Source organism: Phoenix dactylifera, unplaced genomic scaffold, assembly GCF_009389715.1.
Source record: "Phoenix dactylifera cultivar Barhee BC4 unplaced genomic scaffold, palm_55x_up_171113_PBpolish2nd_filt_p 000352F, whole genome shotgun sequence".
Classification (NCBI taxonomy): domain Eukaryota; kingdom Viridiplantae; phylum Streptophyta; class Magnoliopsida; order Arecales; family Arecaceae; genus Phoenix; species Phoenix dactylifera.
Genome location: NW_024067810.1, coordinates 224486 through 239825, shown reverse-complemented (window position 1 = coordinate 239825; position 15340 = coordinate 224486). Strand labels below are relative to the sequence as shown.

Sequence of the window (15340 nt, the reverse complement as noted above, 5' to 3'; positions counted from 1 at the left end):
GTCAAGTCGATGGGTCTGCGAACGCTCTATCGACCTGCGACGCTTCCCGAGGTCGAAGGAGTTTGGGACTCTACGGTCGACCCTCGGGGCATCCCGACCTTAGTCGAGGAACCGTACGTCAGGTTGATGGGTCTGGGAACGCTCTATCGACCTGCGACGCTTCCCGAGGTCGAGGGAGTTTGGGACTCTACGGTCGACCCTCGGGGCATCCCGACCTTGGTCGAGGAACCGTACGTCAGGTCGATGGGTCTGGGAATGCTCTATCGACCTGCGACGCTTTCTGAGGTCGAGGGAGTTTGGGACTCTACGGTCGAGCCTCGAGGCATCCCGATCTTAATCGAGGAATCTGAGGATCACAAACGACCCGACGTTAGAAGAAATAATCATAATTATTGGAATGGACGAATCATTTGTAAAAAGGAGACTGAGTCCATGTTCCTGATTGTCTTGAACCCCTAAGGGTTTCATTGGTAGTACATTCGTAGATTCTCGGAGTTCCAGCTTCACGGAATTGGAGTCCCTTCGAGGAATTTCAACTTGGATGCTTCGGGTCGTTGTACTCGGGCGATTTGATATGGCCCTTCCCAATTTGGGGCGAGCTTTCCCTGTTCAGTTGGCTGAGAAGCCTCGGCTCTCCTGAGAACGAGGTCCCCTACTTTGAAGAGCTTGGGCTTGGCTCTGGAGTTGTAGTATTGGGCCGTTTTCTGTTGGTATCTTGCCATACGGATCTGGGCGACCTCTCGTGTCTCTTCAACAAGATCCAGATTACCCCTGAGTCGGAAAAAGTTGGAGTCGGGGTCGTAGTGCTCCACCCTTGAAGAAGGGAGGCCGATTTCCAGCGGGATGACAGCCTCTGTCCCATATGATAGGTTGAAGGGGGTCTCTCCTGTGGGCAATCGGAACGTAGTCCGGTATGCCCAGAGGACGTTGTACAAGTCCTCGACCCACTGTCCTTTGGATCGATCAAGCCTAGCCTTAAGTCCCTACAAAATGGTACGGTTAGTTACCTCCGTTTCTCCGTTTGTCTGGGGATGGGCGACCGAGGTGAAGCGGTGATCGATGCCGAGCTCGGAGCAAAATTCTCTGAAGTGGACGTTGTCGAATTGTCGGCCATTGTCAGATATAAGGATTCGGAGGAGTCCGAATCTGCAGATTATGGACTTCCACACGAAGTCCCGCATCTTTTGCTCGGTGATCCGAGCTACAGGTTCAGCTTCAACCCATTTGGTGAAGTAGTCGATGGAGACGACCAGAAATTTTCTTTGCCGGGTGGCCAGAGGAAAGGGCCCCAGAATATCGATCCCCCACTGGGCAAACGACCAGGGGGCGATGATTGAAGTTAGCAGGGCCGAAGGTCGGCGTTGGATGTTGGCGTTCCGTTGGCACCGGTCGCACTTCCGAACGAAGTCGGTCGCATCCTTCTGGAGCGTGGGCCAGTAATATCCTTGCCGCAGGATCTTATGGGCTAACACCCGACCTCCCAAATGGTTTCCGCAAATTCCTTCATGGACTTTTCGGAGGGCGTAGTCCGCCTCAGAGGGGCGGAGACATCTGAGAAGAGGGAAAGTGAATGATCGACGATAGAGCTTGTTTTCATATAGGACGTACCGGGAAGCTTGGCGCTTGATCCGGCGAGCCTCTGTCTCATCATGGGGGAGGGTTCCGTCCTGGAGATAACGGACGAACCCGTCGATCCAGCTCGGCTCGAAGTCGATGCACATGGTGTGTTCGGGTTCTTCCGTGCTGGGTGTCTGAAGATACTCGAGCGTTGTCTCCTTGGAAAGCTCGCTCATGCGGGAGGTCGCCAGTTTGGACAACTGGTCTGCCCTGAGATTCTCCGCTCTAGAAATGTACTGGATGCTGAAAGAGCCCAAGGCAGACGTGAGCTCCCGCACTTTTTGGAGATATTTTTGCATTGATGGCTCTCTTGCTTCAAAGTCTCCCTGGATCTGGCTCACTATCAGCTGGGAATCGCTGAAGACCTTCAGGTCTTCCACTTTCAGTTCCTTCGCCAATTTGAGCCCGGCAATGAGAGCCTCATACTCTGCCTCGTTGTTTGAGGCCGGAAATTCGAGGCGCAAGGCTTGTTCAGCAACCACTCCGTCCAGGCTGGTGAGGATGAGTCCACCTCCGCTACCCCCCGAAGTTGAGGACCCATCCGAATATAGGACCCATGGTAGCCCCGGGGTTCCCTTCATAGGTGCAGACGGTAGCTTGGGGTCATCTGGCAAGGTGCACTCTGCGAGGAAGTCGACGAGTATTTGAGCTTTAATGGCCGGCCTGGGCCGATACTCAAGGTCGAACTCTCCGAGCTCGACCGCCCATTTGGCGATCCTTCCCGCACGATCTGACCTTTGCAATATTTGCTTCATAGGCTGGTCGGTCAGTATGACTATTGTATGTGCTTGAAAATAAGGCCGGAGTCTTCGAGCCGAGATGATAAGGGTAAAAATTATCTTCTCAAGCTTAGAATATCGGGTCTCAGCATCCCTGAGGACCCGGCTGATGTAGTAGACCGGCTTTTGAAGCTTATCCTCTTCCCGGACCAGGACCGAGCTTACTGCAACCGGGGAGACGGCCAGGTATAAGTAAAGAACTTCGTCCCGCTGAGGCTTGGTGAGTAGCGGGGGAGAGGCCAGAAGGCGCCTGAGCTCTTCAAAGGCCTGCTGGCATTCTTCTGACCACAGGAAGCCCTTTGGCCGCTTAAGGATCTTGAAGAAGGGGAGGCAGCGCTCAGCCGATCGGGAGACAAATCTCCCCAAGGCGGCAACCCGTCCGGTAAGCCGCTGCACCTCTTTGACTGTCTTTGGGGGCGTCATTTCTTGCAGCGCTCGGATCTTCTCGGGGTTGGTTTCAATTCCGCGCTGGGTCACTATGAAACCTAGGAATTTGCCCGAGGTAACTCCGAACGCGCACTTTGCTGGGTTGAGCTTCATTCGGTATCTCCTGAGCTTGGAGAACGTCTCGTTGAGGTCAGCTACATGGTGCTCCGCCGCTCGGCTCTTCACCAACATGTTATCCACATAAACTTCCATATTTCGGCCGATCTGGTCCTCAAAAATTTGGCTGACCAGCCTCTGATAGGTGGCTCCAGCGTTCTTCAGACCGAAAGGCATCACCTTATAGCAATAGATGCCCTTGTCGGTGATGAAGGCCGTCTTCTCCTCGTCTTCTGGCGCCATTCGGATTTGATTATATCCTGAGAAGACGTCCATGAAGGTCAGCAATTGATGTCCTGAGGTGGAATCGACGAGCTGGTCAATGCTCGGAAGGGGGAAACTGTCTTTCGGGCAGTCCTTGTTCAGGTCGGTGTAGTCCACGCAGATGCGCCATTTCCCATTGGCCTTCCTCACGAGGACTATGTTGGCGAGCCAGTCTGGGTAGGAGACTTCCCGAATGAAGCCAGCTTCAAGGAGTTTATCTACTTCCTCGGCCGCAGCTCATTGTCGTTCCGGGGCGGATCCTCTCTTTTTCTGCTTCACAGGTCTGCTGGTCGGCTTTACCTGGAGTCGATGGACTATGACCTCAGGGTCAATTCCTGGTACGTCGGCGGGTGACCAGGCGAAGACATCAGTATTATCCCGCAGGAAGCTGATGAGGTGATCCCTCTCGCAGATGCCAAGGCCGGAGCCGACCTGCACAGTTAGCTCGGAAAAATTTTCTCGTAGAGGAACTTGAACGAGGAGCTCACCGGGCTCTACTTGCTTCTTCCAGAGGTCGTCCCTTGCGTCCAGGGTTTCTATGGGTAGCGTGGGGCCCGTTGCCTCAGTCGGCGCCTCGGTTGGTTGCTTCACTCTGTGAGCCGCCATGTAGCACTGCTTGGCAACCAGCTGATCCCCGCGGACCTCGCCTACTCCTTGGCCGGTGGGGAATCGCATGAGTAGATGGTGGGTTGAGACCACGGCTCGGAGGGCATTTAGCCCCGGTCGCCCAAAGATAGCGTTGTAGGCTGAGGATAGACGGACCACAAGGAAGTCCGTCCTCACAGTGCTTTCCTGGGGAGCGAGGCCGACCGTGACAAGGAAGCTGACCTCACCCTCAACTGGGACCGAGTCTCCGGTGAACCCGACTAGTGGGGTACCAATTTTCCGGAGATGTCCTTCTGGCAACCCCATTTTTTGGTAGGCGTGGTAGTACAAAATGTTGGCTGAACTTCCATTGTCAACTAGGACACGTTTTACATCAAACTTATTTGCAATCATGGAGATGACCACAGCGTCATCGTGGGGGGTTTCAACCCCTTCCAACTCCTCGTCCGAGAACAAAATGACTTCAGCAGTACGCGGGCGCTTCGGGGAGACTCCTTGGGCTGACCTTCCTGCCGAGGCTCCTCCAATTACATTGATGGTGCTGGCGATAGGCCTGTTGTCGTCCGAATTTTCGGGCGGTGTGGCGTTTTCTGCTGGCCTCCTTTCCTCACGTCGGTTCCTTACGAACCGATTGAGTACTCCGCGGCGGATAAGCGCCTCTATCTCGTCTCGGAGCTGAAAGCAATCCTCCGTGTCGTGCCCGCGATCTCGGTGGAAGCGGCAGTACTTCCTGGGATTGCGGGGAACTCCTGTATCCCGCATAGGAGGTGGAGGTCGGAAAAAATCCCGACCTTCGATTTCCATCAAAATCTCGGCCCGGGGAGCATTGACCGGTGTGTAATTCTCGTACCTCCCTGGGTACGTCCGAGGCCGTGGTGGGGACCTTGGTCGAGGTGGGGTCCTTCGATGCGGTTGTCCCCGCTGCCGAGGCGGGCTCCTCAGTCGGAGGAGGTTCTTCTCTCGATGGGGGGATCGGCTTCTTTGTCGGCCACGCTCCTCGCGGCGTTTCTTCTGCTTCCTTGAGGCGGGCTCGACCGCACCCCGCCTGGAGGCGATTGCCTCCTCGGCCTTTGCATACTTTCGAGCTCGGGCCAGCATCTCGATGAAGTCGGCGGGGAAGCTCTTCTCGATAGAGAAGAGGAATCGATAAGAGCGAACCCCAGTCTTTAGAGCCGACATGGCTATTGACTGGTCCAGCTCGCGAACTTCCCACGTGGCGGCGGTAAACCGGTCTAGATACTCCTTGAGGGATTCCCCCTCCTTCTGCTTGACATCCAGGAGGAAATCCGACGTCCGCCGTTGGCGTCGGCTGGCAGCAAAATTAGTGGCAAACTGCCTGCCGAGTTGCTCGAAGGAAGATACCGTGTTCGGCTTTAGCCCAGAGAACCAAAGCCGAGCCGTCCCTCGGAGAGTCGCCGGGAAGGCCTTACAAAGTACAGCCTTCGAGGATCCTTGTAGGGCCATGAGAGCTCGGTAACTCTCCAAGTGGTCGAGGGGGTCGGTAATTCCGCTGTAGGGCTCCACTTGAGGCATCTTAAACCTCGCGGGGACCGGCTCATCCTCGATCTGGCAGGAGAAGGGGGACTTGGTGGTGAATTCAAAATCTCCCTCTTGTCTTGCCTTCTTGCTGTGGAAAGCTTCGATCTGAAGCTCCAAGTGTTCGACTTTCCTGTCGAGCTCCCCAACCCGTGGAATCGCCACCGTGGTTTGCTCCGGCTCACGGTGGTCAGGGGCTGATTCGGCTTCAGAGGGTTGGGGTCTTCTGTTGAGACCTTCCCCCGGCAGCTCTCCCTGGGGGGAGGCCCGCCCTTCGTTGTTGGTCCTGGAGAAGCCGTGAAGATTCTGGCCTGGGAGAATCGGGCCATTGGGAGGAAACTCCGACAAGACCTGGGCCTGCGGGGGAAGCGTTGGTAAGGCCTCCTTGCGCCGCAGGCCTTGAACGGCAGCGGCCAGGGCCTGAACTTGCTGCACGAGAGCATTGAATTGCTCCGGCTGGACCCGGGGATCCGGGCCAGCCGGAGTAGGCGAATTCTGGACGGAGTGTCCAGGACTCTGTGGGGGACGCCGGGAGATATTGGAGGCTCCCTTACTTCTCAACTTCATGATCGCGACTCGGTCCCTTCCTCTAGCGCCAACTGTTGCTGGAAATTGGACCCGGGGGCGATCGTCGGTCGAGGAGGGGGAGCGGCGGTGGACACAGGAGAGTGGCGGTCCGTCGGCAGGCGACGTCCTCCGTCGGGGTGCCTGCAGAAAAGCCGGTGGCCGGGTTTTCCGGCGCCGGCCCTCCGATGCTTAAGTCAGAAGGGGGCTATCTGTGTTCAAAGGAGAAAGAGGAGAACGGTATCTTTTGAGTTTTTTTGTCCCTCCCCCCTTTTGAGAAGCAAGGGTTCCCTTTTATAGGGGGGTCGGTTTACCTGTGATGTGACGGGGCGAGGCCGTCGTACGGCTCGGCATGTTGCTTGGACTGACAGACGATCGGGTGAATCATTGCATTGATGTCGGAGGTGAGGCCGAGATCAGAGGCTTATCACAGTTGATTGGACTCCGCTGAGCTGATTTGCCATGGAGAGCCGTAGGTCCGTAGATAATAGGAGCCATGCGCATTAATTATTGAGTAAGCCGGAGGTGCGCATTAATAGTTGAGTAGGCCGGAGAGTCGCATTAATTGTTGAGTAAACTGGGGGTTTGCAGAGGTCATGCGCAATAAATGCTGGGGCAGTGGCAGGATATGGCCCTCGGCCGGACTTTGGAGGGGTTCGGCCGTAGTAGGTGGTCGACAAGGACAGACCTTTGGGGTCGGAAATTCTTCAGGTCGGACGTTTCGAGGTCGGACGTTCTGAGGTCGGACGTTCAGAGGTCGGACGCCGACCTCAGTCGTCCAAGCTCGGTGGCTATGCGGCCTTTTGGAGGTGGGGTTACTATATTGCTGGGGGAAAACTGTATTCCCCCAACAATATTATATATCAAAATATTATTATTTTATAAAATATTATTATAATATAGTGTAATATAATATTGAATACTATAGTATAATAATATAACATACTATGATATGATATAGTAATGTTTTATTAATAGTACAATATTACTACAATGTAATATAATGTAATAATATAATATAATATAATAGTATTATAATATAATATAATGGATTAGAATCTAATCTAATAATAGATTATACTATTTTATAGTATAATAATATTATATTATTATATATTATTATATATTTAATAATAATATAACATTATTATAATATAATCATACAATGATAATAATAGTATACCATAATATTATTATAATAATTATATTATATTATATTATTATAGTAATATAACATAATGAATTGTAAAAATATATGCTATTATGTTTATAATATAATATAAGAATTTATTATTTTATAATTATATATTACTATGATAATATAATATATTATATTATTATAATGTAATAATATAATATAATATAAAAATATATTATTAATTTATTATTATATTACATTTATAGTGTAACAATATATATTATGATACGGTATGATATAATATAAGAGTAATCATGAGATTTGTTGGTTGGCATTTTGGTCATTAGAAAGTTTTATTAAAACGAAAACAACTTTTTAATATTGGCCAGAAAATACTTTTGAGAAGAAGCTCCAAAATAGAGCTTTTTCCAAGTAGACCTTTTTAGCTTTTTGCAAAACTAAAATAGCTTTCCGATTTTTTATCAAACACTACTATACCATCCAAAAATACTTTTGGAGGACTAGAAAGTATATTCTGGTCCTTTAAAAGCTTTGCCAAACAGGGCCTAAGTATTCCGGATCAAATAACTAGTAAATATTTACGTTAAAAAGGGCCATCCTCATTACATAGCTTATTGTCTAAAGGTCATTTCTATTTAGAAAAAAAAAAGGTAAAATTATCTACTCCAAACATGTTTCCTTTCCAAAACAAACCATCCATATATCTTTTTCTATTAACAGTGTTGCCACCAAATCAGGGCCAAAAAATTAGACAAGCGGATGGCCATGCTCGGACGAAGAGGTCTGCTAAGAGTTCGACCTAAAAGCAAAAAAAAAAAAAAAGCACTGAAGATTGCCAAAATTTATTTGATGGGGAGATCCTCCAATATCTAATCAAGCAAGATTTTTGACAAACAATAGAGATTTGAGAGTAGTGAAAGCAAGGATGTTAGCGTGAGAGAGAGCATACCTAGAGATCTCCTATATGTAAATTATATAAAGTGAGGGTTAGTATCAGTTACAGGAAAAGGTGGACGTGTGCCTTAACTGCTTGACAGATAATAACCATCCGCATGTTACACATATCGGAGGACTTAACTACGCAGGTTGCTTGGTAACTGCTCAATCATACGAGACGAGCTATAATTGTCCCGCAATGTGGCTCATAAGTGCATGGGATCATAACCGTCTTCTTAATGGGTTTTAACTATCTTAAATGTGCTTTTATTCGAAGATGTATAGCTTGTCGCTCCGGTCGTTTGCTCAGGTCCATACCTATCAAACCGCACCAAGATCAGAGCCTAGCCCTTTACAAGGACCAAGCCAAAGGTCACAAAATTGGGGCTCTAATTATTTGGGGGTTGAAGCGATAGCTGACAACACGTGCTTTCTTTTTCCTACTTAGCAACCTCTCACTTACTCTCCTTCCCACGTTATGCTCTGATATTTGCATTTGACATGGAAAATATATCAATCATCACTTATCAATACAAGCCCAAAATTTTTCACTCCAAAAAAAAGAATAAATTACAAAACATCTCTTCAATTTTTCGCAATTTGCACTTACACCAAAGTTCTAATTTTTTTTAATTAGATCCCAAAAGTTACAAATTGGTTGGAATGTGCCCCAGCTACCCACCAGAGTTCTAACGTCATTAACAAGTAAGAAATTACTAATTTATCATCTCGTTTTGAGATCTAATTTAGGGGAATGTGCCCGACACCCCACTGATCCATGGATCCCTAATTTGTACCTTTTCTTTCTCTGTTCTGGCCAGGCATCGGAGCTATTGAACTTGTAACCAGACATGAAATCTGGGGACTACAGCAAGCAGTAACAGGTAAAGTCTCAATGTAAGACATGCTTTTTTCATCTGCCTATGGTAGACAAGTTTGACATAGGATTTGCCAAAGATAATAAATATACACAAGCATTGAGGTAAAAAAAATCTCGATTAACCTACAAACCTTGATAATTTTAATATGGAATCACCATAATGTTAACATGTATGATACAAATATGGCTGGATATTTCTATAGGTTGAAGCCTCCAGCCAATTACTCTTGATGCAAGTTACAACCATCTTCTCTACCTTATTTAATATATACACACTTGTACAATAGCTAGGCAGGTAGGCATGATGAGTTTGGCTGGTACACGAATTCAGTATGAACAAAAAGAATTGCTGACAGGAATTCTTGACCTCTTCCCCAATTCATGGAGGGGAGGGGTCACAAAAAGAACGCTGCCTTCTTAGAAATGAATATTCTTAATTATCACAAGTTCAACATTGGAACTTGATTTGAATCCACTTCATCACTTAGATGGTGCCAAGCCAAACCTCCTTGATACTTTCTACCCCGCTTCCTTGCAGAAGGTGCAACTCAATGTTATCTGCTGCTTCTCGATTCATATTCATGCACAAGGCCCAACGTCAACAAATCTCAACATTCTATGCGTAATCTTCTCAACTCTGATTGGAAAGTAAGGCTGGAAGTCAGAGTTCGGTGTGCCAGTGTCCTAATATCTTCTCGAGAACAATCCCGTGAAATGCGAACCAGCTCCCACAAGGCTCCCTCGCTAATCATATCATTTGCATTTACTTCTGCAATCAAGAGTTGAAAATATCAGGCCATAAGCACAAGTCTTTTCCAGCAGTTGGGTCAGGAGAAAAACTAACTTACCATGTTGTGCCAAGTGGCATAAAGCAAGCTCTATGTGCCTTCTAATGGGTGCAGCTTCGTTGTTGGCACTTTTTACAATCCAAGGAAGTGCTCCATCTTCTATCAAAAGAGACTTTCCTGCCTTATTTCCTGTGGTGATCATTTACGTAACAACACTTATAAGCAATTCTTTTGCATTGAGATGGTTGCTAGACTTGGCTTCCAATGCTATTAATAAACTTTAAAAAAAAATATCCCATTGGAGTGACATCCTCAGAGAAAACTTGCTTGATGCAAACATAAACTTCGTATTTATTACAAAGTGACAAAAGACAAAAGGATTAAAGAACACAATGAATACTTGCAAATTTGCCACTGCATTTATACTCTTCATCTCTTAATGGATACCATGGAAAATCTGAAAGATGCATAAGTTTTCTAAATCATTCTCAATAATTAATGAGGAAAGCAAGTTTTAACAACCTGTGTACATGTAGAAGCAAGTGTTGCAGACAGCAGCTCTGGCTGTGTGCTTTGCAGTTCGATTGACAAGGACCCCTCTTTTAATGGAGTTTTTTTTTATTATTTGGTGAATTTGTCTGTCACATTGCCTTCTAAGAAAACACACAACAGGGTATTCTTACATGAGTCAAGGGTGACGAGAGGTCGACGCCCAACCAGTCACATTCTAGTGAGGTTTCGAAAGTTTCAATTAGAGGGCGGATGTCTTGTTGAGGCAACTAATTTGAACCCTGCAATTCCCCACAAAGTTGAAAAAGACTTGTAACTCCAGACAGGAATGGTGGAAAAAGGGAAAGAAAATAAGCAAAGGCCTCAATAGAGAAAAAAATAAGGCGGAAAGAATCACTCCTTTCTGGTGAACATGCCAGAGTAAATTAACGTAAGAAAATAAATGGTGAAAATTGCACCAAATGAGCTGTCCTCAGGATACAACAGTTAGGGTTCTTAAACCAAACAAAATCAAGTGCCTAAGGTGTCAGGAACCTTCTATTGGTGACACCCAAGAGAAAATATGTTTATTTCAAATGGGTCCAAGGAGACATAGGGTTAGAAAATAGATTACAGGGCGGAATTTTATTAACTTACAAATGCTGGAGGTGGAGTAATTTGGCTCTATACATAAATTCACTGTTCTCAGGAGGGCAAGATGTTGTTTGTTTTGGCATGCAAGAGGGAGAGCACTTGCTCATACAAGATGAAGGACTTGAAATTATAAACTACCGGGATGGTTAAGAGTTGATAACAGATAAGGTGGACTAAACAGGTCCAGTATCTCTCCCTACCTTGGTTTCATCTCTTACTAGGACTAAACTAACATTCTACTTGAGGCCAATCCAATTCATCTAGTGAAGGATAATGACACCCATGCCAAGCTTTCAGGTGCCCTGAAAGTATTTGATACTTTTTCTTCTTCTTTTGATGTAAGTATCCCAAGTGGAACAATTTACCTTTAAAAAGAGTCAAAGCAAGTGTATTTTATGTACATATGCACAAACATATACATGTTCAAAAACATACACATATACAGTGAAACTAGAATACCATCAATGCAAGATAAAGATAGACTTTTCAAAAGGAAAATCTGCTCCACTGATTATGATGCAGTTTCTAAATTGACTAGCAACCAAAATCATGTGTTTCAAAGGTCTCTTTTCATGCATCAAGCGGACAAAAATGGACAGACTCAATACAATTAATGAGTTAAACATTATACACCATATAATTCCAGCATCCAAACCACTTATCTGACCTACAGATTTTAGATAAGCTATAAATTAAACCAAAACGTGGCATTTCACAATCATAACTGCAATTAATATCAAGTTGATATACAGGTATAAGACCTCCAAAAAACATGATTTTTTGGTTTCTAAGCAATTGAGGTGATGCAGATCATGAACAATAACATATGGATTTTCATTTTGAAAGGGCTACCACTTATTTTGCATGGATAGTTATTGGGACCAAGTACCATCAACATTATTCTAATTCTCTGACAATAGAATCATTTTCTATATATGGACACAAATATCATACATACACATATAGGCTACAATACATCTACAAATGTATTATAATCCTATCATTATATGGGTGCACTTATAATACAGGTTGTAGAGGTAGAAATTTACAACAGCTGCCAAATTTGATGGAGTTGCAAAATGAAAATTTAACCAGTTGGATGTGATCTACAAGCTCTAATATACCTATAAACAAAAAAACAATCATTTTCACAACTTCTTGCCTATGCATCAAGTAGTCCAAGAATCAACACACTGTATTTTGCCGCTATAACTATTAATTTGGGATGATTTGACGCACTTTGGACCTTGTTGATCTCTAAAACAATAATTTTTTGTTTACAGGCACTTTAGACCTTGTTGATCAAATAGAATGGTGTAGATTTTGATTTTGCAACTTCAATCATGGAAATTGGAAGTTGGCGTAAAGTACTTTCTACATAACCTATGTCTATCAGAACCATGTCTGCTTGTGTATGTATATGCATGTATATGCATTTGTATAACCAGCCCCTCCCCACCTTTCTATATAATTTGACAAGTAATAATGCATCAAGTTGCACTTCATGTAACATTAGATTAATGAGAAAGGAAGAAAAATGCAGGACACTTTACCAAAAGTGTCATAACCTTGCTCTAAAGTTCTTTTAAGAGAATATTCCAAAAATGCTAATCCAGGTGCCACATTTCTAGCTTCAACAAGTAGGACCTTCCATTTTTAAGAGTGCTGAGTATCATGAGGTATCATTTAGCATTCAATTGTAAACTAATTTAGGTACTCCGAAAATCCTGAACTTGATCTGTTACATTGGATGAAGACAGATAATTGATACCAGTGACTCCATGAAAGGCTTGTTTTATAAGAAATGTCATCAAGAGTCCCCCCAGAGTATCAGAACTGAGAGAAAGGCAACCTTGTAGGCTTTTGACAATAATGGTTCATGACAACCATACCAGTCAGAATCCCCTAAAGCTATGCATAGTTCCCCACTTCCTCACCCAGATGAAAGTGAGCATCAATGTTGATAATGATTTGACAGAGCTTTCCTTTCAGCTTCAACTAAGGAAAAGGAGAGAGCAACTAACGTGCAGAGACTTGTTTTTTGATGAGAAGAGGAGGGTGGTGTAGGAATTGTTAAAGTACGGAAATTTCCTTTAACAATTTATTATAAATTCTAAATGAACAAATTCTGTTACATATTAAATATATAATATATTTTTGAACAAATTCTTCGAAAATGGCATGGCCACTCATCCTGGGTGGTGTAGGAATTGTTAAAGTACGGAAATTTCCTTTAACAATTTATTATAAATTCTAAATGAACGAATTCTGTTACATATTAAATATATAATATATTTTTGAACAAATTCTTCTAAAATGGCATGGCCACTCATCCTTTTCTAAGGACTAGACTTTCCCTGCCCTTGCTCTTAACTTTTCTCCAATTTTTCACCCCATAATATCTGTACATCAAGAGAGATACACTTTATGGTACCTCCTTGTTTACCATTATTCATTGGGATTGCAATTAAATGAGACATGATGATAGATCTCATAAAACAGATAATACTAAAGGGAAAAATATAAGCAACTTCATAAGTAAATATTTTATATGAATAATCAAGTTATTAAACACCAATACCCGCAAAAGATAATTTGTAAATTTCCAAAAAATAATGCTCTTTATGGATGACTAAACGCTAATACCACAGGAATACAGGCTGCCTAACATTAATGCCTCAACAGAAAATTAACATGAAAAATAACATCAAGAAACACCATTAAATGTAAGTTCAGCAGTCAAAAGGGAGGCCTTTACCTTGTGTAGAAGCTCTAGACTCACACTTCGCAAAGTTTGCAATGCCACGTGCGACTTGAGCAAGAACATCAGGGTGCCCACATCTAACCATTCCTAGCAACGCTTTAATACCACCTTCCCCTCTCAGCCTTGTTTGTAGCTTATCTGCTCAAATCAACAGAAAGAATGGCTGTGAAACCACCCACAATTTGTAAAAGATAATTTTCTTTCCAATATAAGACTGCATCTTCAAGTCATGTATAATGACAGGATATACATATTTCAAGGTCAATGTACTCGTTATTAGCAGCCAACAGTACCAAAATGATTCATACCATAGAAAAGAGCCCCTACCAGGATGCATAATAACATCATACTAGATGAGCCTAGTGCACTAAAATGTCAAATGCAACTGCTCAGGCAAGATAATCTGACTACCATTTTGGATTATAACTAATCTAAATAATAGTAGTACTGGAAAGTTTTCCAATTCTACTTTGCTGCCTTCATATAGCAAATATTATATCATGCCAACAACCACTGATATCAAAAGTCTTCAGACATGCCCACTTTTGATCTACCTATGCTTTCGAGTTGTCCTAGACATCTTCTGCAAGAATTTTTGGTGGGGACATAGACCACCGTTTTCAGCACGTTTACAGGCGTCGCCGGCGTGCATAGCACTTTGGTCCATATACAGGGGCCCCAGTGTTATTTACTTGTGTGTGTTATTTACTTGTGCATTTTCCTTTTATTTATTATGCATTTTCGTCTCTATGTCAGTTGCTATTTTTAGCCAGCTAGTTATGGTTGTGTTTAGTTGTCTTAGTGACCCATGATGTCTTTGGATCATGGGTAGTTACATGATCACTTGTTGGGATCATGAGTAGTTAAATAGGGGGCTACATATGGAACCCCGTGTCTTTTTTTTTAGTTAGAATATTTGGAATGAAAATCTTGCTTTTGCAAAGGTACTCTCGAACTGGAGACCACTAGAGGAGGATTCCTCGAATCTGGTGGACTCCAGATCTTCTCCCCTTCTCTTTGTTCCCAGAATTTTCTATCCCGCATCAGTTTGGTATCAGAGCCAGCCAGGGCTTTACCTCTGTGCCAAAGCCCTGATCCTGTCTCCCTGTTCCCCTCCCTAAACCCCCCTCTCGGTTCACCCGAAGCAGTTATCAACCCAGGGATCTGGCATATGTACAGGCTGCCTCTGTTTTGTATGCCGCACGAGTTCTTCACAGCATACCTTGCACCACGGACGCCGGAGCGTGTTGAGCACCGACGACCAGTGCACAGTGCGAAAAAAAGGGAGTCTTGCGTCCCTTTTCTACTCCCTCTCGATCAGCTCTCACCAGAAGGAGCAAGGGGAGGCTTCTTCTCCTCTGATCTTACCAACCATGGGTTTCGTAACCAGCCGCCTTCCACAACTGCAGGCCACAGGATCCACTTTGCAGCAGTAGCCACAGAGATCGGACAACCTCTCGAAACCGTCGGAAGGCTGAGAGAGCACCGGTTAACGAGTAAGTCCCTCACCCGTCACCCAGTTCATTAGCCCGGATCCGCTCCAGAAAAAGAAAAAAAATAAAAAAAAGCTGCACATGAGTTGCATGTGCCCCAACCCACATGAGGCACACGTGCTCCACCGCACGAGTCGCACAAGCTAGTCAAAAAAAAAAATACCCCTTCGTCTGCCTCACGACCGGCCGCCCGCAAAGCCGCCGCCGGCAGGTCGCTGCGACGCCCTTCGCCGCCAGGCCGCCGTCGTCTGCCACTGCCACCAGGCTG

General features: G+C 45.0%; 1 protein-coding gene across 1 annotated transcript in view; it reads right to left on the bottom strand.

Annotated features, from left to right (window-relative positions):
* Window positions 1–8981: 8981 nt before the first annotated feature.
* The window catches only part of LOC103717408 (kinesin-like protein KIN-UB), a 72843-nt gene continuing 66484 nt past the window's right edge, over window positions 8982–15340 (bottom strand). The window contains 3 exon segments of the mRNA XM_039118457.1: window positions 8982–9653; window positions 9733–9861; window positions 13574–13717. Coding sequence (XP_038974385.1) covers window positions 9493–9653; window positions 9733–9861; window positions 13574–13717 — 434 coding nt within the window. The 3' untranslated portion in view covers window positions 8982–9492.